The following is a 25,439-nucleotide window of genomic DNA, read 5'->3' as shown; positions in this document are numbered from 1 at the left end:
GGCTCAGACATGGCAGTTATAAATGGACGTTTTTGTGGTGTATCACCCTGTCTGCCTCTGCTGCTTTGGTGTGAACATGTCATCCGGAAAGCCTGCATTGTAATGTAACCTCAGTGGGCCTTCCGTTACTCGCTAAAGGCTTTTAAAGTGTAAATGAAGCCTCTGTTACAGCTCAATTTCGAACACAGTGAAAGAAGAATTGTCAAGGGACGAGAGTTCTTGTACAAAGGGGGGATTTAAGCTAGTACACTTCATTAAGTATTAGCATTATTAGGAGTATATGTACATGAAACGTACCACACACCAAGGCGTTATACTGTGTACGTTATACTGCTCCTCTACCTATTTTTAAATAATAATAGTTCTATATGTTGATTTATATTATAATTCAAAACCTATTTTGACCAAAGTCAAGGCTGCAGTAAAAAGTGACATAGATGGTGCCAGTACACATTTTAAACACACAGAACGATTACCACAGCCTCACCAAAGAGGAACAAAGTCGATGCATATGGTGCTGGTTGTCACTTGGGGTTTAAGAAGAATTAGTTTTAAATTCCTCCTACAAATCAAGAAACAGGCGCATTTGGAAATCTTTCACACGCAAAGAATCAATTAAAGAAGCAGAAATGTTGTGGTTTTGTAAATGTCAGATGTGGTGGGACTGGTACACAGTGGAGATTTGACAAAACGGCTCACACCTCCGTCCACCTGGCTCCCATTGGGTTCCTCCACCCATGACTGGGTGGAGGAAACGGTCTCCCTGAGGAAGTGACTCTCAATAGCTTGTGTTAAATAACTTCGGCGTTGCGCTGCTAGTCAACATGTGCTGTGATACTGAGATGCTGGAGTCCCAAAGGGGCGCTCATAGATCACTTTTACAGCATTTCACCTTTGACCCTCACCGTAGATTCCAACCTGCTGACCACAATTCCTGGATATAACTTTTTAATTGATTATTATATTAAATACAAAAACGTTTCCTGTCAAACAATGTTCATCTTGCAGTTAAACCACAGCTACTGGCCTGCAAAATGTCCATTGTTTTCATAGTGTAATCTCTATAGTTACCATGAGTACATCTCTAAGTATGGCTGTGGTCAGCACAACTGGCATGCAGAGATATGCAAGTTATTTTTTGCTCTGAAAATTACAGCTCAAATATTTTTCCAGTAGATCCCACAGAACAGGCTATGTATGACTGTTGGACAATGACACTTCTAAAGACACTTTAGAGCTGTTTTTATTTTTTTTAATCAATGATCCTTAACATGCCTTACTACATTTTACATAATGTATTTTATTCAATTGACCCAGTATTAGAGAACAACCCAGAAACAATGCATTGGGTGAAAGGTTTTGGCATCAATTTGTTACATACTGCAGTCCTTCTCAAGAGCCCAGCATTACATTGCTTCCATCCTAACGTTGAGGTGGAGACTTAAATTATAGTCCCATAGCCACAAGTGCAGGGAGGAGCTCAGCTGTTTAGCATTTTTTACAATTAGGGAGTTAGTTAGAACCTGTGACGCAAATGCACATTCATTCATTCATTCGGCCATTCATTGTTTAATTTGAGAAGATGCTACAGACAATCATGTTGTGTATCAAACTGATCAGAAATTGTGTTCTGAACTAAAAAATGCACAACTTCTTGCATTGAGCTGCAAATACATGGCATGTCAACAATGCCATATTTCATAAACTAAGATTTAATGTTTCTTCAACTTGACAATTTTAATTGGCTGTGATCCATGAAAAGGATAGGGTTTGAAATGAGATGTGTGTTGGTTACATGGTACACTAGGGAACCTTCTGTTTTATCTGTCGTCTCAGGCACGATAGATTGAAAATGTATACTATTCCTCGTACGCGGACTGTCTTTGGGGAAAGTGCCTTCAAAGCATTTGCACCCTCGTCCTGGTATAAATTACAGAGTCATCTTAATTTGGATTATCTCCCAAGTATGGAAGATTTTAAAGCTAGGATCAAGGACTATTTGACTACTGAATGCACATGTTCTCTCACCGAACGCAGTTGGTGATTATAATGTATTGATGCGATTTGCTGTTATTGTTTTAGCTGTTTTTATGTTTGTTTTGTTGATGTTGTCTAAATGTGGATGTACTGTGCTGCTTTCTTGGCCAGGACCCCCTTGCAAAAGAGATTCTGAATCTCAATGGGATTATTCCTGGTTAAATAAAGGTTAAATAAAAATAAAAAAAATTATCATTCTTATAAAAATATAAATATATTTCACACAGACAAAGAAATAATTGATATTGAACATTACAGTCACCTGTAGTGTTTTTCCGTCATTCAAAAACGATGCTAGTTCTCAGCCAAGGTTAGCATGGGTCTTGACAGCATTCACTGTGATGTTTTTGACATGTTGACACAAGTAGAAACCACTTCCCCTGCCAAGGTGAACTTATCCGTCTGGTTTTGTCTTTCTCGCTGTCATAACTGCCATCACTTGAACAGGGCGTCAAGACTTGGGCCCCGTTGTGCCCTGTCTCTGTCGGTTGACCTCTGGGGTCTCCCTGGACACCCCCACGGCGTCCCCCCAACCCATGCCTGGAGGTTGGAGGGATGTGGTGGCATGTGTGGCGTTCTGTCTGCGGTGGACACCACCGGATAGCATGTCAGTTTATAAGCCCTGTGTCAAGCCTCTTTCTGAGACACCGGATATGTATATCGTTAGAGACATAGTGGTGTGAAAGTAATGGAGAAACAACAAACATGACTTTACTTCAATAGCTGTTAGAGACCGTAGTTGTGTGATAGTTATGTAGAAACAATGACTTTATTTCAATAGCCTAATCAGAACAGTTCATGGAACACACTATTCCAAAATGTCATTAAATGGACAACAGCAATGCAACAATATAAAAAACTAGCTTTGTCAAGTGTGTGGTTTGCCAAAGTGTTTGATTTGAATGAAGCAAACCTCTGAATAACCTTTTGAATCCCCATCTCCTAGTGAGATACAGCATCTGTCGGCGTTGCACAGTGTTCCCAGTGCTTCTCCTCACGGTGTATACTTACTGCCTGTCTGACACAACCCACTGCTGTCCTCCCTTCCTCAGACGTGCTGTGTCCAAATATGAAGGTGCAACCGGATCGCTTCAAGCCCGGCAGCACGAGTTACTCTCTGGATACGGTCCCAGGTACGTGTTGATTGGATGCTTTCCTAACACTGATGGTCAGTTGGTACGGGGGACTGTCACAGAGCAGGCCCAGCACCATTCATCCCTTTACTCAGTCAAAACATGCTTCAGTTTGTGTTGAATTGCACAAATTTGAACAATATATGTCTGTTTCATAATTATCTGCGATGCTCGTGCATTGGATATTCATATCAGATGTATGCACAACAACATCAGGATAAGAGATGAATGGTGTACCACAGTGGCCTAGTGCGTCTGATCAAATGGTCTCATTCAAACGGATGTAGGGTTAGAAACCCTACACCCTCTCTCGAGGCGTCCTGGCACTACTGTCTGTAAAGTAGCCTACCGTGAACACTTGTCCTTACTTATCTCTCACTTCCTGCTGCCACTGTGGTAGGTGTGTATTTCTCAGAAATCCAGACGGTTATGGAGAATGTTGTTGTAGTCCATGTCTACTGGGATTACCAGTTCCTGTCTGTGACTCCCCCGCATATCTATCACACTAATGGCAAAAACAGACACAAAAAGAGGAAATGTTTGGCAAACCTGCTATTGGACTTAACAGACATTGTAACTCTTCAATGTTGTAGAATGCCAATTCATATTAGTTGTTGTTAACATACATTTGAATGAAGGCCATACCCTCACTGTGATTTTCAAGCCACAATAAGCAGTTCTTATCCATGAGCAGCAATTATAATGACGTTTGGTGAAGGATTATCCGATCAAGCGTCATGAGCATGTTCATCTAACAATTTCCGACATTTCCAACTGCAGGACGAAAGGGAACATCTCAAACTCCCCTAGTTTATGAAGCGTTCTGCATATTGTACATTCGATCACGTGCTTGAAGTCAACCTCATAGTGCCTCTCAGTATTGATAAAGTCATTTTCTTTTAATTGAGCAAGTTTTCAACGTGGAAACCTTTCCACAATGTTTTCAACGTGGAAACCTGTTTCAGTATGTTTGATGATGGCTATTAGACAATGTCTACTAGACCCACATTGATCTGGACATCATGTAAGGTCCAAGGACCTTTATCAAGCATCACTGGCGTGGAGGAGAGAGGAGGCCCCCAACAAGAAGGACTTCAGGTCTGAGTGAATTTGCTCCGCGCTTCTTTTCTCAAAAAGGAAAAAAACTCACTATCTGCCTATCTTTGCACAAACGAGTGACTGTTTATGAGCTCCACTGAATCAAACCCCTGGTAAAACATGTCCGTGCTGACGGCAAGGAGGGGGAACCGCTGCTAGCGGGCTGACTCGTTACACCGACGCATCTTCACTCTCGAATCAGAAAAAAAACACGCACGCGGCGCGTGCTATCGCGCGCTGCCGTCGCAAAACTCATCTGGCTTCTCCCGCAGAGCTCCAGCAGCTCCTCCATTGGTGCATTTTTTTCGGTGCTCAAAAATAACCTTTTATTTTCTTTTCTTTTTTTTAAGAGGGGGGGTTGATTATACGCTATCCGCTGCCAAGCCAAATTACAGGTCTGCACTGTGATCGTCATCGCAAAAAACAGCCACGGAAACGGCGCACGGAGGCGAGCTTTGTGAGCGACGTGCTAAGGCTAAAGCCCGTGGTGATAGAGGCAGCCAGGATCCACGCAGAACCCCCTCACAGCTGCGACCGGAGGCCGGGCCCTGACCTGCTCCTCACAGCGTCGTTAAGGGCTGTATTAGCAGCGTCGCCACATAGCTCAACGGGATGCCAGCAGACGCTCCTCAGAGTACTTGGTGGCCTTTTTGGCGACAGATGAAGCAGTCGTGGAATCCTGTTTATACGGTTAGGTTATTCTAAGCGTCAGTAGGCCCTTGTTTAAAATGTTTTTACTACTCTCTGTTTCTAATGGTGCGAGGCAGGCACACCTGTTTCTGGGCTATTTCCAAAGCGCCCTTTGTTGCGCTCTCACGTTACTCCTCCCGTGAAGTGTGGTTTAGTCGGTCTATGGTAATAACCTATACAGCATCCCCTCTGAATCATAATCGTGAATATGATTCTGCTAACCCATATATGCGTTTCCAGGTAGGCCTAAAGGATTGGCAAAACAGCTAGTGCCCCATGGAATCAAAATAAACCTAAGCTTGCAATTAGGTCAGCTGGACTGGCATCCATGGTGCCTGCAAGCTTTAATTCTATTGTAAGATCTCCTTTTTTTTACGCTGAGAAGGCCTTGTCTCACAGTGATTGGAATAAGGATTTCACTTATGCTGCAAATCATTTACAACACACCTGTGCTGTGTAACCACAATCCACGGCAAACACATGCATGCATGCACGCACACACACACACACACACACACACACACACACACACACACACACACACACACACACACACACACACACACACACACACACACACACACATACAGATGCACACACACACACACACACACACACACACACCAAAGCAAACACCCACTCACACAAACACACACAAACAGGTTTGTATTCAACAAATAAAGACATCCATAGTTTAATAATCTCCCATGTGGCTGAGGCTCTTTGCAACAAATGGTGAGTGGTGGACCATGACGTCAACTAGAAAATCCAAAAATAGCTAATAGCAGCTTTATAGGGTGTGGTGGGACCGACCTAATTAAACACTGGCATCCCCGAAGAAGTAACAAAGCCACAACCTTTAATGCAGAAAGGCTGCATCAACGTTCATAGCCCTATATTATTTTGTGTATGTGTGTGTTTGTGAGTATGCACTGGGTACTGTGTCCAAAGATGTCTTAAAATCACATGTTTTCCCATGTCTGGCTGCAGGCTTTGATCTCATGGATTACTTCAACGTGAGAGATATTCTGGGGACCAGAGATGACGAGGGTCAGAGCCCATATGTACGTCTCGGGACAATGCCAATTGTACAAAAAACGGAGTAAGTGACGGCCCGTTTTAGGGTGATGAATTCTTTTGACATTGAAAGAGAGATTTCTGGGTGAAGTAAACTGCTGAAGTGAAGCAAAACATCCTAAGAGATTTTGGAGATGACAGACTCTGAGTGCAATGAATGCTCCAAAAAGAGGTGGTTGCATTCTGTATCATCATGGCAAGTTGGGCCCAGGTGCCGAATTTCTGTTTTAAACTGGATCTTATCTTCACGTCACAAGCAGTGTCCACAAAGCATATTTGACATTCTTTGACTTTACCTTTTTTCTCATTGACGAATATGATTTTTAAGGTTTAATCAGAAATGTGTCATGTGATTGCCATGTCATCAATCTGTGGCCGATCTGCTAGATGAGGGGTAGATCTTCCCAAGCGACACACGTAGCTGAACCCGTAGCCTTATAATTAGGCCAACATATGGCATGGAAACCAACATGTCCTTTTCCTTCCACAGAGACGTGTTTCCTCAGGGACTGCCAGACGAGTACGCCTTTGTGACAACGTTTAAATTCAGGAAAACCTCCCGACGTGAAGATTGGTACCTCTGGCAAATCTTCGACAAATATGGCATCCCGCAGGTGGGTGGGCCAATGTAAACCCACGCGCCCATTTTAGCTTCCTACACCCGGGTTAACCATAAGCCAGTGTCAGATAGCGTGTGATTAGGCATTGGGCGACATGTGGGATCCTTTGATCGTCCTCTTTAGTGTATTCTAAATGTATACGCCGTCGTTTTTGACACACTTTCTACCAAACTTGTGGAAACCACTTCACAAACTCAAGCTAAACTGTATTTTCTAATATGCTGCAGCATACTTCCTTCCTGTTGACCGGCCAGTAACATGCAGGTTGTCCCCTGCTCCTCAGCGACACTCAAACCCATACCTAACCCTAACCCCTATGCTTATGCTTTATAACCAATTAGCATATGCATATTAGTCTGGAACCTCTCAGTTATTTTTCTATTTCCAAGGGACGTTATTAATGGGTGCAAACCCAAATGGACTTAATTGGAGAGACCTACCACCAATCAAAGCAAAGAACTCGACCGATCAGAGCCATCGACTGCAGTCATCTCGGTTGTTTTTAAAAATGCCTCATCGGTGCCCCCCTCTGTACAGTAATCTATTACTATCTATTAATACCTGCTACATATTAAATAAGATAAACAGTTGTGATTGGCCCGAACCAAGCCAGATCTGCTGATAATCTGTCTGAACGTTAGGGGGGCCAGTATACAGTCTGATTGGTTCCCGGTCTAGCCTATTACTGCGTTTATAATACTCATATACCTCACTTACTCATATTGACGTACCATTTTGGTATGTCAAATGAAATAACGCTCTCAATGAGGTGTCTATCAGCCGGCACCAGGGTACAGACGGCCTCCTTAAGCACACCCTCTCCTCCCCTCCACTACCCTCTCAGGTGTCCATCCGCCTGGACGGGGAGAACCGGGCGGTGGAGTACAACGCGGTGGGCCTCACCAAGGACGCCGTGAGGGCCGTGTTCAAGAACGACGAGGTGGACAACCTCTTCGACCGCAACTGGCACAAGATTGCCCTCAGCGTGGACGCCAAGTCGGTGTCCCTGTATTTGGACTGCAAACTGATCCAGACGCTGCCCATCGGCGAGCGCGAGGACATCGACATCCAGGGGAAGACGGTGATCGGCAAGAGGCTGTACGACAGCGTGCCCATCGACGTGAGTGAGAGTGTCGTTTTCCTGTGAATAAACGCAGGTTTCTTTTACTGTTACGGAAATGTTGTTTTTATTTCACCTGTGTGAAAGGGAAGGCATATTATGATGCAAATGAGGTATCAGAATAATAGTGCAGTTATCGTGTGTGTGTGTGTATGTGTGTGTGTGTGTGTCTGACTAAATTTAAGGTTTGTGTTTTGACGTGCTTCCTAAATGAAATGCGTGTGTCCTTTACTACCAATGCAGTTTGACCTCCAGAGGATGATGATCTATTGCGATTCCAAGCATGCAGAGCTGGAAACATGTTGCGACCTACCTACTGGCCCAGTAAGTACTGTACAATTTCCCCCCTTTTTCCGATGGCACAGTGGTTGGGTTATACTTGTAGCAGGCGTTTAGTGACTATTCTGGGCTGAAGGGCTGCAGAGGTAGTGGCTTCATCTACAAGCATGTAATTTTTGTTACACAGGTCATGTTCTACAGTATGTTGACTTTGAGAGATCCTTTGTAATTTAAATTTCAGTGCCCGAAGAAGGTTGTTACAGAGGCCCCCCCGGTACAGATCCCCACCCCGACCCCCACAGTGGCAGAGCAGAAAAGAGGCCCTCAGGTCAACTGTTCCTGTCCTCCAGGGGAAGAGGTAGGGTTGGGTTAACTCTGCCAATCACTTTCCGTCCTTCTCTCCTTTTTGGTTCCATTTTTTAAATCTAGTCTTTGTTTGACTCTGGAGCTGGATCTGAATTGTTCTATCTCTTCAATCGATTTCTTTCCATCTTTCTTTCTCTCTTTATTTTTTTACTTTCCTCTTTCCCTCTTTCTTCCTTTCCTGTTTTCTCTTTCTTATACTTCCGTTGGCGAAAATGTCATGAAACTGATTTTCGAGGCACTTCTCTGTATTTTCTTTTTAATTTCCCTCAGGGGCCAGCAGGGGAACCTGGCGTTCCGGGCACCAAGGGTGAAAAGGTCCACTACCACTCCTTATAAGTAATATTTTGTGTGAGACAAAATATGTGAAAATTCCCGGCCCCTAGTGCCTATATGCTGGGGCTACTTGGGGCTCTCTCTCACTGTCCCCCATGACTACATCCTTACAGGGAGACTCTGGCTTGCAGGGCGCCGTGGGACCGAGCGGTGGCAGAGGACAGAAAGGAGAAACTGTATGAGATAACCTAATGCGTGCCTTTTCTATTGATGTAGACACAGTGTATGGGCAATCCTGAGAAAGAAATGTTGCTATAGTTAATGTGACTTGTTCATTATTAGGGGTCTATTTATGTTGTCCAATTGCATGCCATTACTCTATTATACTCTCTGGCTTTTCTTCCCGCCTCGATAATAATTGATCCTTGTCGATTAATTATTTGCAGGGCAAAGTAATCTCTGTCAAGGGTGACAGAGGTGAGAAGGTAAGAGCAGTGGTCTGTTGAAAGGAGACCTGAGGTCTTTCTACGCATGCGCTTCTCCTCCACACACTAATCCATTGCATGCGTCTGTGTGTTTCTCCAATGTTGGAGGCAGAACTCAATAAATGAGCCTAAAGCAGCATTCATTGATTTCTGACCACTAGGTGGCAGTGTGTGCACTTCAAAGGCAGCTATGTTGATTATCTACCACCAAATAGACCAGAACAGGTAGAGCAATAAGCAATAAATGCTTTTGGCTAATAGGCAGAATTAGGGGTTGTATTTTAATAACTTTGAGATTGAGAAGTTTGAGAAGTCGGACAAACACCGAATCTTGTAGGCTAATTATGTTTCCCATTTCTTCCTTGTACTCAAAGAAAGTGGATATGGGAAATAAAAAGGTAAACAGCTATATCATTGTGAGAATTACAGGCCAGGTAACCACAGATGGTGTGTAGCAAGAGAGGGAAAGACCACACGAATGCCCACCCAACCCATTATAAGAAAAATAGGGAAAGATCATTGGCCTATAGTACCGTGCAAGCAGCCCTGAGAAGGGCCACTTAAACCATACCCACAAGTTGTCTGGAAAATAAAAAGGCCTCCGCCTTCTTCTTGCTTATTTATCCAAGTACTGTTTGTGGGTTTTCATACTTTTGACAGATGTTTTGTTTGAGCCAATCAGAAAACAACGTATTCATATTAATGTTTTTAGTTTGCTGTTGTGGGTCGTGGCATCACAATAATCAAGTTTAAAATTTCACAGCCACTTAACGCCCAAGTTTTCAACTAAGTTTCAAGTTACCCCCAAGTTTCCCCACTAAGCTGCAGTTGTTTCAACTCATTATTATCGCAAAAACCAAAAGTTTGAAACTAATACATTCCAGCATTTATCGAAAGATGAATGCAGTTGACGGGCATGGCACAGTTCTGTCTTACCACCCACTTCATCCTCTCCTTCTTGCCAGGCGGGACCGCTATCACTTTTCAAAGTGGACAGAGTGTTGTGGTTATATATAGCTATGTGTGGCACAGAGCTTCATGGCATGAAAGTGAATTCATCCAAGATCCAACTCTGATTGCCTCTAATTGCATCTTCCACTGCCTTCCACAGGGCATCGCGAACCGTGTTTGTTTTGTCTTTTGAATAGAAGGGCTCTTCATTAAAGGCTACCCGTAAAATAAGGGCCCTCTCCTAATCTGGGTGATGAAAGGGCTGACGTAGTTTTAACGTTATATAATACCTCTCCCAGAATAATTAAAGGGCAACCTCCTGCCACTTTCAGTGGTTTATGAAGCCTTTTGCATCGCACTTTCGTAGTTACTATGTCATTAAGTGGGCCTTACTTTTCTATTTGTGCCAACTTTTGCATTCCTGGAGATTCCTGGCCACATAAGGTGACATCAGTGTTGAAAGAAAGGAGGAGAAACCTGAACATCTCACAATGTTTGAAAGACAATGAAGCCCATTGTCTCAACTCAGTTTGAGTTGTGTTGGTTGAATCTAGGAGCTGTGTTGACCACACTTAGACCATGCTATGGTCACCCAACCACCGCCATGACAGCTGTGTTAGCATATTATGACTCGCCTCGGAAGCCATTGCTCCCAACTATTGCTTGTTTATCCATTGTTGGTCTGTGTGTGTGTGTGTGTGTGTGTGTGTAGTGTCGCTTTTCTGTGTGTTCGTGCATGATGATTATGTTTGTGGTTAACATGTGGACACGTTTGCCATTACCTTTAGCCTAGTCTTGAGTTTTTAACATTACCTTTTTATCCCCAAAGTCAAATGGATTTCATGTTTATTAATCATTTTCTTGTAATCCTAATCTAATCCAATTTCTCAAATGTCCCTATGAGCTACACTTTGTTGCATTAACCCCCCCCCCCCCCTTTTCAACAATTGTATACTAAATCCTATTCTCGGTCGCAGAGCTTTGTGTTCTCAACAGCATCCCGTCGTCATGGTGATCCTCGCCCTCACCGCATGTCCGTGTGACTCAGCGCTGCACCGCGTCTGAAATTAACCCCCTCTCCTCTCTTGGTCTGCAGGGCGACTCTGGGAGCATCGGGTTAACAGGTCGCGATGGAACCAAAGGAGTGAAGGTAACCTCAGTCATACAGTTCACCTGTACAGTGTGTGTGTGTGTGTGTGTGTGTGTGTGTGTGTTTAATGGTCAAGCTGTCCGGTCTAATCGTTTTTATCCGAAACAGGGAACTGGTGGGATTCCAGGCATCGATGGCCTGCAGGGCGACAAAGGAGAAAGTGTAAGAAGGGATCTTTCAGACTTTGAATGTTTTCATTGGGGTTATTGTTTATTATTCATGTGGATGAAACTCTACACTCTTTTCACGGAGGTGCCAATGCAGGTGTTGCTCTCAACATGAATCATGGGTCTGCTGCTTCATGTACCAGGGCACGTAAACCAGTGGAGATACTACACCACTGGTTTAGTCTACTACCCGTGCCCTGGCACATAGAAGAAGCAGGCCCATCATTATTGTTTGGAGGGACACCTGTGTTTGTGATGACCCCTATGTGGGAAGAGTCTATATTCCTCAATTTCTGTGTTTCTTATGGCTGTGTTTTGGTCACAGGTATAAGAGCGCAGGCCGAGTGCTCAAAACAATCACAGCTGTGCTGCTATTCAGTACAACTGCATGACCTTGAGTGTGATATTGCTTTAAGAGCACTGATCCGCAAACTCCATTAATTAGTTAACATTACAAACTGACAACAGATTAGGATTAGATCCACAACTGGACTATGTCGGTTGTGACTGTTCTCAAGCAACACACCAACATTTTACATGCTTGTTCCTTTTTGTAGGTTTGCACATTACCGCAGGTCAGCTACTTTATATCATGGACATTTATCTGTATGTTTCCAGTTATTGTGCAACCAGGGAATCAAGATTGTGTTGACCGATGAGCTTATGATCGTTAGTGTAGCAGAATTAACGGTTATAAGAAATAGTCTCACTCTCATACTCATGGAACTGGAACTGTTGTGTAAAAACATGATCATAAACGAGTAATAAAGGTTAACTTTAAACGTATGTTTCTTTCTCCTCTACCCCAACAGGGTGAAGGTGGAGCGCCCGGCGCAGCAGGACTGCCCGGGTCGGCGGGGCTAAAGGTCAGCTGGCACGCCCTTCTCTCCCCCTCCTCTTCCTCGTCCTCTGATCACTGACCGGTCACAACGTGTTATTACACCTGTTCCGTCACAAAGGCCAACACTGACCTTTTTTTTGCCATAGCTGGTCGACGTGAGAATTTAAAGAAAGAGGAGGATGGATAACACACTGGCCAACACACAATGACTTGATTTTCCAGTAGGAGTTTTAGTAATCTATTATGCTGGAGATAAACTGGAAAGAGTGTGATTTCAGGTCAAAGGTCAGCCAGGGGTCATGGCCCCTCCAGGCGCTAGCAAAGCATCTCTTTTGGTACTGCTTACTTTGCTTTTCGACACCAACGCTATGTTATACACATCTAAAGTGATTCCATTTTGTTGAACAGGGAATCCAAGGCGATGCAGGAGTACCTGGCGTGCCTGGATTTAAAGGTGTCTCTGTGAGTATTTTCGGTCGTATTTGAATGAAATGTGGTTTGTTTCTGGTCGCTCCACACACTGATGTCCCAACTCTGTGTTTATTTATCCTAGGGAGAAAACGGATTAAAAGGAGAACAGGGAACTCCCGGGACCAAGGTACACATTCACACCTTCACCTGGAGTTAAGAACGGTGTCATCGTAGCTTCATGTTTATTGGTAGTCTGTTGTTTTACACTTTAGCTCATTCTCAGTGCATTTCTTCCTGCTTCCCTGTAAAGCACTACCCTTCATCCAAAATGACTCAACATTCCGTCTGAGAACAATCCTAGCACACAATAAAATGCTTTATGACAACAGCTTCCACGAGTGGCATGACCTAGTTTAAGAGAAGTGACTGGACAGGGTGCAGTGGTGGGAACGAGAACCCAGGGCTGGTAGTCTTGTCTTTTTGTGGTCTAAACGGTCATGCAAACGGTTGATTAGACACAACACTGTGTAACAAACTCCACGGAGGCGGCACAACGCCACAAAGTGGTACGGAACGGTCAATAATCAACAACCGCTTTCAAGGAGTGAATTGTGATCACTTCACATCACATCACACAAGATCTCAGACGGCGAAGTCGATACCACAATGGGCAGTGGCCCAACCTGTTTTCTCTAGAACAAGCCAATGGAGGTAAAATCACATCACAAAAGGCTCCATGGTCACGCACACACACACACACACACACACACACACACACACACACACACACACACACACACACACACACACACACACACACACACACAGTAGTCGTCATGGTAGTGGTAGTGGAACCTTCCAGAAGTTCTGCACACCGGAGCTTCACTCATTCCCTGAGTCTGCACATCCCAGAGGAAAGGCAGAGCGTGTGTGTGCGTGTGTGCGTGTGTGTGTGTGTGTGTGTGTGTGTGTGTGTGTGTGTGTGTGTGGGGTGGGGGGGGGCGGGGGGTAGTAATGGTGTGAACAGATGTGGCTTCCTTGATAGACTCTCCAAACTTCCTGTCGGGGATCCTGCGGGGGCGTTTTGACCATAATGCTGTTCATTCAGGACTTCAGGCTAGAGAACCTGTGGCTAAGGCCCCCACCCTGCTTCTTCCCATGCCGTTGCACTGACTTCTCCTGCAATGCAGAGTGCTAATACGTTAGCCACAGGTGGCATACAGCCACTACAGCTATGTTTGGTGCATTGGGTGATTCCTCAGCGTTTAAGACTCGGGTCTTATTGAGTCTTAAGTCCTGCTTGGTTTGGTACAGTGCAACGATCGCATCTTGATTAAATGGAAAGGTTGGAGGACATTTTCGGGCCTTCCTGTCAATATATATTACTATTATTATTATTATTATATGTGTGAAGTGTTGAAGGTGTTTCTAATGGGTTTCTAATGGGCCATATGGATATACTTTGCACTGTAACAACATGGTTTAGTTAACGCAGTATGGCTTGTTGAGTTAAGCTCATATGGAGGTTACATTGCCGTCTTGGCAACATTCATTATTAAGCCACACAGAGGCCAACCCTTCATCCCTGTTTGCTGCCATATAAGCCCGTTTCAAAGCAGTAAGGCCTTCAGTCAGAGGGACGTAATTATTACTTTGTGTTTACTCCCTTGAACAGTGTTTATTCATTATTATGTCATTTTACGCATACTATCCATTTTATTTCAGGGAGAAGACGGTGTTGCTGGATTTGCGGGCAAACCTGGATTTCCTGGGAAAGACGTAAGTTTTGAACGTGACGTTTTTGACGTTCCTCCAACTCCAGGCGACGAGACGTGAGACTAAACTTTTGTTTTCTCCCCACTAGGGCTTGAGGGGCCTGGTGGGCGCTCCTGGTGCAGGTGGGACCAAGGGAGATAAGGTACGGGCCCCCCATACCCCATCCCAGCCCCTACACACAGCTCTCCTCTGGCCCCCACATCCCTCTCACACACACACACACACACACACACACACTGCCTCATCAAACACCTTTTTGCGCAAAATTACCAATAACAATTAAAAGAAGAAGATATCGCTGCAGGGCGGCGGGGTGGGGGGGGGGGGGGGGGGGGCGGGAATCGCCCACCGCTCCGACAGCGCAGCTCGGATGCTCCCGGGCTCTCTGGTGCTGTCTCGGCTTTCCAGACATTCCAACGATGCTCCGCAGTCTGCCTTCAAAGTCTGCCCTGGCGCTCCACAGACAAACGCCACCGGCCTCGTTTTGTCTGTCTGTAATTACCCGGTTTGAAGAGCGTCCCCCTCGCTGCGCGCGCCGACGCGCCGCCCCGGACGTTTTTTCTCTATGGTGCGCATGCGTGGTGCAGCCCCCACACACGACCGAAACTGTGCCAGGCGATGCCTATTGAGTTGTGTTGTGTGTAGCGCGCACAATACACAATACACACACACACAACTACAAACACTGCCCTTAGTATTCCCGCTGCCTACTTTAAAGATCCCATGGCATGTTACTTTATGGATGCTTTTATATAGCTGTTAGTGGGCCCCTAATAGATTATTTGAAGACGTTCAAGAAATTCAGCCTTGGTGCAGAATTACAGCCACTACGAGCCAGTCCCACAATGACCTTTCCACAAACGTGCAGTTTTTTAGAGGCGGGTCAAGGTGGAGGGTGGGGGTGTGGCCCTGAGCAGCTTGCGGCCACGGTACCATGCGCTAGTGTTCACAGTGGAACACTGAACACTCCGGGTGCTCCGGTGGGAGTCCTGGAGCTCTATATCTAAATAATATCATATTATATACAGATATCTATATTATATAATATATATTATCACGGCCAAAAGCTGTGTGTGCCTCCAGATGATGCATGTTATGCGCCATAACACCAACAGCAGAACGGTTATCCAAATAACAAATAATAAGTGTACAACACTTGCGTTACAGTGTATTCACACACACACATGTGGCGCTCGCACGGTCGTAGCTTATTGTCTCATTGGCGGGCCAAATTCTCTGGACGGGCAAAGCAGATAAAGGGGAGGTAACCTAGTGCTCATTTTACACTGGGGGACCATAGACAGGCTCGTGGAACTCACATTAATGTTAGAAAACCTCATAAAGTGAAACTTTCATGCCATGGGACCTTTACAGTCAGACATCAGGCACTTTAATAAAACTGCTTTTACATTGTGTTCACATCCTCTTAATAACATGACTTGTGTATTGTCTCTGACAATGTTGTTGTTTTGCTGTCGCCTGGCTGTGTGCCCGTCCCACAGGGAGAGAGGGGCCCCACTGGATTACCTGGGGACGTGGTGAGTGCCATATTTAGACGGTAAAAGGTTATTACGCCACAATCCACAGGCCATACAGCAGATGTGCTGAGGGAATAACAGCTTTATAAAATGTACATCTGTGCATTTGTCTTCCCAGGTCCAAAAGGAGGGTTTGAAGGGCGAACGAGTAAGTCAACATGATTAGTGTACATCTTATGCACATTATGAAGTGACTTTTGCAGTAAATCAACAGTCGGTGTATTATTATCCGAAATATGACACGTAATACCTTGACTGAAAGCGTTCCACGGTTGGAGAATAGGATCTGTTACCTCTTGAAGAGATTATGTCTAAAGCATATGGATTTGACCTTTTCCTAGGGATTCGCTGGACCCCCTGGGCCCCCAGGAGCCATCGGACCAGCAGGGCCACCTGTAAGGATTTAATACTTCCTTTCCAAACATATTATGTTTCCTGCTGTCTGCCTTCTGGGCAATCCATTGTTGGGTTTGGTGAACAGAACCACCTGTTTAGGGTGAGGCAGCGTGTGGCCGCCCTGTCTAGAATCAAACCAAGAGCCTGTGTTGTGCTGTAGCACCTCAACCTTTTGTTGCTGTTGTTTTGTTTGTTTGTTTTTCAAGGGGCCAACTGGTATGCAAGGGTTTCCAGGTGAATCTGGAGAAAACGGCCAGCGGGTAAGCAGGAGTGTTACAGTAGGAAATGTTTGTTTGTTCCCCAGGGATTTGGTTGCTGTGCGCATTTGAATCCTCAAAGCACTTCAAGACTAAGCACTAGACCAAGGACTAGACCATGGACTAGACCAAGGACTAGACCATGGACTAGACCAAGGACTAGACCAAGGACTAGACCAAGGACTAGAGCAAGGACTAGACCAAGGACTAGACCAAGGACTAGAGCAAGGGCTAGACCATGGACTAGAGCAAGGACTAGACCAAGGACTAGAGCAAGGACTAGACCATGGACTAGACCATGGACTAGACCATGGACTAGAGCAAGGACTAGACCAAGGACTAGACCAAGGACTAGACCAAGGACTAGACCATGGACTAGACCATGGACTAGACCATGGACTAGACCAAGGACTAGAGCAAGGACTAGACCATGGACTAGACCATGGACTAGACCATGGACTAGACCAAGGACTAGAGCAAGGACTAGACCAAGGACTAGACCATGGACTAGACCAAGGACTAGACCAAGGACTAGACCAAGGGCATGGTTTGCTGCAGAACACACAAACATTTTATACAAATGCCACATGGGTGCCATGAGCCCTCTTGAGCTCTTTTCTCTTGTATTTTGATTGTGCCTGTTCTGAAATACAACAGGCAAAGTTCACCATCTCGGCTGGAATAAAAAAAATCTCCGGCAGCGTTGTTTATTTATTTATCTATTTTTTAATCTGTTTATTAGGTTTTGCAATTTTTCTCACAATAAACAAACAGTCATACATATGCATCCCCCCCTCCCTCCCTCCCTCCCTCCCTCCCTCCCGTCCCCTTAGCAGAGATAAACAGGAATTAGGAGATCTTCAAATACAAAATAGGTAATTGGCAGAGTGCAAAAACAAAGAAGACATAAAACAAAACAAAAATAGAATAAAAATACAATAACAAAGTATGTATGCAGACCATTCTATCTAACATTGTATGGCTTTAGTTATGCGTTGTTTATTTTTTAGAGAGAGTGAAAATCCTATTTTATTACAAGGAAGACAACATACTTAAGAATTAGGATATGGCTGTTGAGAACTTCTTAAACGCTACTACCTCTGTTCAGCAGCGGCAGTAGTAGATGGAAGCGCTCCCTGCTGTTTCCAGACGCATGGTGGTGTGTAATTAACGCCCTTGATTGCTAACCCCCTTACACACACTCTCAAGGGGGAGCAATCAACATCACACCAGCAATATTAACCTGGAACGCAACATGTGTTGAAGTGTTGATTTGTGTTTGGCGTTTTTGTGCGCCTTGATTGACCTTGACCTTCTCACCTCACGGGTTCTTTCTGCTCCCTGCTTCTTCTCACACACGTCATCCTCTGTAGGATAGCTCCCCCTGGAGGCCAGGGTGGTTGTTGTTCTCATATATTTACATTTTTACATCCACTTTTATGTTCATATCACTTAAAGTGTGAGCAGCTCTAATCTGAAGAGGGGGGGGGGGGGGGGAGACTTCTAGGAAGGAGGAGGGCCGTGTTCTAGTGAGAAGGGGGCCGTGTCATCCCCATGGTGATGACTCAACTCTGTGATACTTTTATTTAGCTAATAGCGTCATTTTGTAGGAGCTTTAGAATGAGCACTTTTGCATCTGAAAAATGCCACCCACCATGGCATATATACTTTAAGTGTACGAGAAACTTAACCCTCTCTTGGACGCAGACATCCATATCAACCGAATGTCCAACCGAGTGTCCGAATGGTCATCTTGTGCAAAACTTTTGGCTGTGTGACACACTTCAGTTATCCACACTGCACGCTTTTTGTTTTACTGTGTGTGTGTGTGTGTTTGTGTGTGTGTGTGTGTGTGTGTGTGTGTGTGTGTGTGTGTGTGTGTGTTTGTGTGTTTATGTGTGTGTGTGTGTGTGTGTGTGTGTGTGTGTGTGTGTGTGTGTGTGTGTTTGTTTGTGTGTGGTTGTGTGTGTTTGTGTTTGTGTGTGTGTGTGTGTGTGTGTGTTTGCGTTTATGTATGTGTGTGTGTGTGTGTGTGGGAGCCTCTGGGACGGGACTAGTGCTGGTAGTTCAGTTTACATCACCAGTCTGTTTGTCTACTTCCCCCCTGAGTCTGAGTGAGATCCTGAAGAGCGATCTGAAACAGAGAAGCCTGACAGTTTTGTGGCTACAGACACAATTCCCAGATGTGAGCAGGAGCTTAGGAATACCAGCATCATATAAATACTATCTATTGTTGGCGCTCCTTTTTCCTGAACATGACGTATGACCAGGATGTAAAAAATAACAGCATCAATTAAATAGATTGATGGTGCTTTTTCCTCATTTTCATTGACATTACCAATACAGACGTGAACATGGTGTTCTGTGATGGACACTGTGTACATTTATCACTTATTACACAAATTGTACCACAGAATAACCTGTTGTGTGTGGCATTTCAGGGAAAGAAAGGCGAAAGTGGATTACCAGGAGTCGATGGCCTCCCAGGACCAGCTGTAAGAACTGTTTAAAATATATTACAATTCAAACCTGCACTATGTACGTGTTTCCCAGCAGCAGTAGCAGCAGTAGTGGCTTGAATTGTTATTTTTTGAATTGTTGCCATTATTTGTTTAGAATGAATCCTGAATCATTTTTATCACTTCATTGCGATTTGCATGGGTGACCTCTCCTATCTAAAAAGATTAAATGCATTTAATCAAACATACATACATATCATTTAAATACATCCTCATGGATTAAAAACAGTGCCTGCATGAGGGCTGAGCTAAAGTCCCTAACATAAAGAATCAATGTGTCCCTCCGAGAAACGTGAGACACACGGCTTTACGCTACACAGCTCAACTGTAAGAATTTGCCAAGTGTGTTTGGTTCTCTTCAACTGATGTTTTCCTGCCACTTTCCTCCATGATGTCACCCCATGTCTGTATCAGTCTTCTGCTGGTCAACAGCAGCAACGCTACTCATTATCAATCTATCTATACGTCTTCAGAAGCCACATGCAGCGTAACTGTCTGCCTTTTATGCTTTCACCGACTGTTTATGTGTGTTTTTATGGCCGCAGCAGCAGAACTTAACTGAGGTTGCCATAGTCACTGTTCCTGGTGTATATATAACACACCACTTGTGCACTAGATGTTTCTTGTCATTGCAGTGTAGTTAGTGTTAGGATCTTCTGTCACTTACCCAATTGAAAAGTGCCAAATAGCATTGCACGCTGTGTTGACTGCAGGATTATAGCAATGGGAACGTTTAAGACATTTCTATTACAAACATCAAGTATTATAGAGCCTTTATGATGGTGTTTTAAGCACAATGTCGCCCTCTAGTGGACACAAGAAGCCACTGGTTTAAATGATCAAGTGGAATGGCGGTAGAATAAACACTTAACTGGCTCTAGTATTCCCTTTACTTACACCTGATATTCTAACCGTGGCATAACCTTTAGCGTGATATATCATGCTAAGACGTGCAGATCATCGTGATGTATCTTTCAGATCTGCAGAGAGCAGAGGCTGACAGACAGCCTGCCACAGGGTGGAATTACCGCGTTAGCTTCAGTCTAGTGCCTGACAATTACACACAGCTGCTGGGCCTTTCTGCAGCCGGTGTGGGGATATATCAAGACGGGGCCCTTCAGATGGGCAATTCATGGCTCAGTGGCTCATTGATACTGTATCAATGTAATTATTATTCTATAATCTCTCTCTCTCTCCCTTTCTCTCTCTCTGTCTCCCTGTCTCTCTGTCTCTCTCTCTCTCTCTCTCTCTCTCTCTCTCTCTCACTCTCTCTCTCTGTCTCAGGGTCAGCCGGGCACCACTGGCCCAGCAGGATTACAGGGACACACCGGACCACCTGTGAGCGACACGATCACACCAGCGAGAACAATGCATCTCCTCAACAGTACACTACAGACGGAGACGCTGTTTGGTGCCATTACATGTTGTCCTCTTCTTCTTTCTCAAAGGGTCTCCCTGGCGAAATCGGATTCTCCGGAAAACATGGCGAGCCCGGCAAGGCTGTAAGTGACGTACCTTAGGAGTAGTAAGAGTAGTAAATACTCTTTACATCACCTTGGGGAATTCAGGTATCCAGTAGCAACAGACAGTAGCCTGGAAATCCAGATCCAAATCTAGAAAGCTGTAGGGTCCGGCAACGAGTAATGAAAATGGCCCAACTCGAGGGGCGGCACCAAGCATGCATTTGAAAATATCACTGCACGCCATTGGATAACACTACGACCAGTCAGAAGAATACAAGGGGTGACGTATCCAGACCAGCGGAGCTAACCAATAGATAAGACTTCTGCTGTATCCGGTCGGTAAAACAGCAACGCTTTTGGCCCGCCTATATCAGATACACAATGTGATTGGTTAATGTTCTGGGCCAGGGGAATCGGGGAGTGAGTATATTGCTCGTTCCCAGAGTGACTCGCTGAGCAAATTAAAATTGTTCTCTCGCGAGAACTCTGGATTTCCACGGTAAACAGACAAAAAAATGGACAAACCCCAAAGTCAACAAAATACGTCAATAAAAGTCAATAAAAGTCAATAGAAAGTGAGGAATATTGCGCATTATTCAAATTCCATATAAAAAAGAGCCAGAAGTAAAGTAGATATACAAATAAACATAACAATACGTATAACTAATAACTACATAACCAAGGTTAGCATAATCTTTTACGTCTCCGTCCATATCGTCCCGTTCCACTCCCGTCTCCTGATTGGTTGTCTTCCTTCTTCTGTTTTCTCAACAGGGTCTTCCTGGGAAAGACGGTCTGGATGGCCTTCCAGGAAATGATGGCGGCCCGGTCAGTCTGACAACCACACACACACCCAACCACATACACATACACGCACACACACACACACGCACACGCATACACACACACACACACACACACACACACACACACACACACACACACACACACACACACACACACACACATACATTCATACAAACACACACTCAAACACACACATATACGCACACACATACACACACACACACACACACACACACACACCAAGTAGCATCCGGTCAGGGTTTGCGCTAGTATTCTTTTGCCAAATCAAGAAACAATTAAAGAACAAAAACGCGACACATTTCCTGATATGCTAAAGCCTACCTACTGTTAGGTAGGTAGTACCTTCATCACCATTCAAAAGAATTAAAAGGTTTCCACAAGGGCTTCTTTCTTTACACAAAAAACGTGAATGGGACATATGTACCGCTATGTATCACTTATTGTTATTATCTGGGAAACATGTACATATAGTATGTCCCATACTGTATGGGACAGTTGTACCACTATGTATCACTTATTGTTTTAATATGGGACATATGTACATATGTACCACTATGTATCACTTATTGTTTTAATATGGGACATATGTACATATGTACCACTATATATCACTTACTGTTATGATAGGGGACAGATGCACTGTTTGTTCCTTGCCCACCTACCTGTGCAGAAGTTGTGACCGTCGGTGGTGTGTTTCTCTGCAGGGGCCCCGGGGTGAGCGGGGTACAGACGGCTTCCCCGGCAAAGAGGGGCTCAAGGTACCAGGACCCACTCTTACACACACACACACACACACACACACACACACACACACACACACACCTTAATGAAATCACACAGATATTTCAAACTTAACAACTACATTACAATACCTCTATATTATAATTATAGTAAAGAATTGTAACACTAAAACTGTATTGCAGAAACACTAGACGATTAGAGTACAGGACTATGTTACTGTAGTTATTCTCAGCCCTGGACATGTCCTTCCTCAGGGCCAAGATGGACCCCCTGGCCCCAGAGGACCCCCGGGGGAGCGAGTGAGTCTGGATTCTTCTTCTTTTCTTCTTTTCTTCCGTCTGGGTGTTTTGGCATGTCGTTCCCGTAAGCCACCACACACACTGTGTCCCAAGCAGAAATAACTCTTGTTTGTCTGCCTCAGGGAGAGGCTGGTTTGAGGGGCCAGGCCGGCGTGGAGGGGCCCAGTGGAAACAGAGGAGTTCCGGTAGGTTCCACCCCTATCAGAGCCCCGGTTGTTTACCAAGGACGGTCATTATGATGTGTAGACGGTGTGTACTGATGTGGACTGTGTCTCATGTTGTAGGGAGAACGAGGAAAGGACGGAGGACTGGGGCCTAAAGGGGCAAAGGGCGATAAGGTAAATATCAATAAATCAACAACCTTTTGATGTTCAACGTACTTAGTTGTGTAAAAAAGGTAAATGAAATGAAACATACACTTTTTTCTGATCGCAATATCATTTATTTTTTGAATCAATTGTATATGCGTTATATACCATGTACCTTTGTATCTATCAATCCCAATTCACCGTATCTATTTGAGCTGTATTTAGAATTACAGCACACTATACATTGTAGTGATAGGGCCTTTCTCTATACCAAGTACGCAAAGTTCGGACTTGCGTACCCGGTAGGTAGTTCGGACTGGGAATGTACGATGACTCTGGAGCACAAACCGCAGAGGACAAGGGGACACACTGCCGCTCGTTAGGTGAAATGCACTCTGGGATACTGTCCCAAGTCCCCACAGGTCACCTCCCGATGCATCCTGGGTAAAATGGGGCGGAGCAAGAACACATCCAGGTATCAGGAGTGTACTTGGTTCAGCAGTACTTGGGCTGTGACTAATGCCTTCTCTCAAGTCCACAAGAACACAAGTACAGACACCAACGCTGGTCTAGAAAGGGCTTCAGTCTCTCTCATGTGGCATCAGCCGTTATGCTAAGCCTTTTCACAGAGGTGTCATCACACGACGAACACAGGTGTCACTCAAAACACTAATTATGGCCTGCTCCTTTTATGTACCAGGGGCACGGGGCAGTAGACTAAACCAGGCAGGAGTCTAGTGTCTGTGCCCTGCTACATCACAGGAGCAGGGCATCATTAGTGTAATGAGGAACGTCTGAGTGTTTATCAGCGTCCATTTGATTGGTTCCTTGCCTGACACTGACAGAACAACGTGTCTCTCCCCAGGGGGACGTCGGGGGCAGGGGGCTTCCAGGCATACCGGGCAACGTGAGTGAAACCATGAAGTCATGTGTACTGCAGTGTAATGTGGCGCTTTGTTCGGTCAAAAACGGTGGTCCATAATGATGTTAGGTGTTGTATACGGGGAATGGGTTAACCTAGCGATTATTTGCACTTGGTTCTATGAACATCCTTACTGTAGCGACAGCGATATATTGTTTCATCTTCTTCTGACAAGTGCTTACTGTAAGTCGCTTTAGATAAAAGTGTCTGCTAAATGCCCTAAATGTAAATGTTATGTGTTGAAAACATGCAGGTAGCCGAAGTTATCCAGGAGCCAGGTGAACCGGTAAGGGCTGGTTTCATTGAAACGTCTAATAACGTTCGCTCCTAACCTCAATTCACAGAAACACAGTTGGGGTGTATAACATGCATGAGAGCAGGACTGTTGTTTTAAACTTTGGTTAAGTTCTGAATCTAATCGAAATGAATCATTTTGTTCCACAGGGAAAACCGGGAGAGAAAGGAGAGAAGGGCGATCAAGGGAAACAAGGAGAAACGGTGACTTGATGTTTGATTAGTTTGTCCGTTATACTATTGTTAGTTTTGTCAGTTTTTATTTATTTCAATTCGGCATGATGAACACCGCATGATGAGCAATGTGCTTGCTGTCCATTAGATGTCAGTAGAGATTAAGATTTGATCACCTACTGTACACACAAGTGATGTGGGAGGGTTCACAGACACAAGCACACACATACACATAAATCACACACACACACACACACACACACACACACACACACACACACACACACACACACACACACATACACACACCAGTGGTGGACTCAGACTGTTTGAAGGGCAGGGGCCAAAATATTAAAAGGGCACATTCTGCACAACATGGGGCCCCACCAGCGCGCAAAAAGCTATGATGCATCACGTATGATGAAATAGTCCTCATCCTCATTGAGATTATACGGAAGAGGATTAGGGCCACACATAAGAAAAAAAAGTCAGAATTCTGAGATTAAAGTCAGAATTCTGAGAATAAAGTTGGAATTCTGACTTTATTCTCAGAATTCTGAGATTAAAGTCTGAATTGTGACTTTAAACTCTTGCTCTAGAGGGCACATCATCATAATTGATTGTATGAAGGGGCACCCTGGAGGGTACTCAATCATTTTCTTCACGTGTAAAGGGCAGCCAATAAGGCACTTCCTACTTCGTTTTCACAACTCTTGAGGGCACTTTAGCACGCTTGTTCAACCATGGAGCCACGAGGCCCCCCCCCCCCCCACACACACACACACACACAGATACAAGCAAACACACACACACACACACACACATAATTAATAATAATAGATTGAATTTATATAGCGCTTTTCTAGACACTCAAAGACGCTTTACAGTGAAGGGGGGACCTCACTAACCACCACCAATGTGTAGCACGGCAGCCAATCTGTGGCAGAACGCTCACCACACACCAGCTTGAGGTGGAGAGTGAGGGAATTAATGAATGAGCCAATTATACAGGGGGATGATTAGGGGTCCAGATTGAATGAGCCTGGTTGGGCAGTTTTAGCCAGGACACCGGGGATCCCCTACTCTTTGTGATAAGTGCCCTTGGATCTTTTATGACCTCAGTGAGTCAGGACCTCGGTTTTACGTCTCCTCCGAAGGACGGCACCTTCCACAGCACAGTGTCCCCGTCACTGCACTGGGGCATCGGGATTGATGTTTTTTGGCCA

The 25,439-nt window shown here is 44.7% G+C and overlaps 1 protein-coding gene across 1 annotated transcript in view; it reads left to right on the top strand.

The window, feature by feature from the left end:
* The window catches only part of col22a1 (collagen, type XXII, alpha 1), a 47,333-nt gene that overhangs the window by 4,024 nt on the left and 17,870 nt on the right, over positions 1 to 25,439 (top strand). Inside the window, exons 4-34 of the mRNA XM_084484780.1 lie at positions 3,090 to 3,170; positions 5,949 to 6,060; positions 6,526 to 6,649; positions 7,500 to 7,775; positions 8,019 to 8,099; positions 8,296 to 8,412; positions 8,691 to 8,735; positions 8,867 to 8,929; positions 9,140 to 9,178; positions 11,226 to 11,279; positions 11,388 to 11,441; positions 12,259 to 12,312; positions 12,696 to 12,749; positions 12,841 to 12,885; positions 14,424 to 14,477; positions 14,563 to 14,616; positions 15,977 to 16,012; positions 16,131 to 16,160; positions 16,354 to 16,407; positions 16,615 to 16,668; positions 19,107 to 19,160; positions 20,469 to 20,522; positions 20,633 to 20,686; positions 21,422 to 21,475; positions 22,180 to 22,233; positions 22,471 to 22,515; positions 22,638 to 22,700; positions 22,800 to 22,853; positions 23,689 to 23,730; positions 23,999 to 24,031; positions 24,190 to 24,243. Coding sequence (XP_084340906.1) covers positions 3,090 to 3,170; positions 5,949 to 6,060; positions 6,526 to 6,649; positions 7,500 to 7,775; positions 8,019 to 8,099; positions 8,296 to 8,412; positions 8,691 to 8,735; positions 8,867 to 8,929; positions 9,140 to 9,178; positions 11,226 to 11,279; positions 11,388 to 11,441; positions 12,259 to 12,312; positions 12,696 to 12,749; positions 12,841 to 12,885; positions 14,424 to 14,477; positions 14,563 to 14,616; positions 15,977 to 16,012; positions 16,131 to 16,160; positions 16,354 to 16,407; positions 16,615 to 16,668; positions 19,107 to 19,160; positions 20,469 to 20,522; positions 20,633 to 20,686; positions 21,422 to 21,475; positions 22,180 to 22,233; positions 22,471 to 22,515; positions 22,638 to 22,700; positions 22,800 to 22,853; positions 23,689 to 23,730; positions 23,999 to 24,031; positions 24,190 to 24,243 — 2,042 coding nt within the window. The remainder of the gene's footprint in view (positions 1 to 3,089; positions 3,171 to 5,948; positions 6,061 to 6,525; positions 6,650 to 7,499; positions 7,776 to 8,018; positions 8,100 to 8,295; positions 8,413 to 8,690; positions 8,736 to 8,866; positions 8,930 to 9,139; positions 9,179 to 11,225; positions 11,280 to 11,387; positions 11,442 to 12,258; positions 12,313 to 12,695; positions 12,750 to 12,840; positions 12,886 to 14,423; positions 14,478 to 14,562; positions 14,617 to 15,976; positions 16,013 to 16,130; positions 16,161 to 16,353; positions 16,408 to 16,614; positions 16,669 to 19,106; positions 19,161 to 20,468; positions 20,523 to 20,632; positions 20,687 to 21,421; positions 21,476 to 22,179; positions 22,234 to 22,470; positions 22,516 to 22,637; positions 22,701 to 22,799; positions 22,854 to 23,688; positions 23,731 to 23,998; positions 24,032 to 24,189; positions 24,244 to 25,439) is intronic.

This window comes from Micromesistius poutassou (assembly GCF_964030765.1).
Source record: "Micromesistius poutassou genome assembly, chromosome: 20".
Taxonomy (NCBI): Eukaryota; Metazoa; Chordata; class Actinopteri; order Gadiformes; family Gadidae; genus Micromesistius; species Micromesistius poutassou.
The sequence above is the reverse complement of the archived record's forward strand: the minus strand, read 5'-3'. Positions and strand labels throughout refer to the sequence as shown.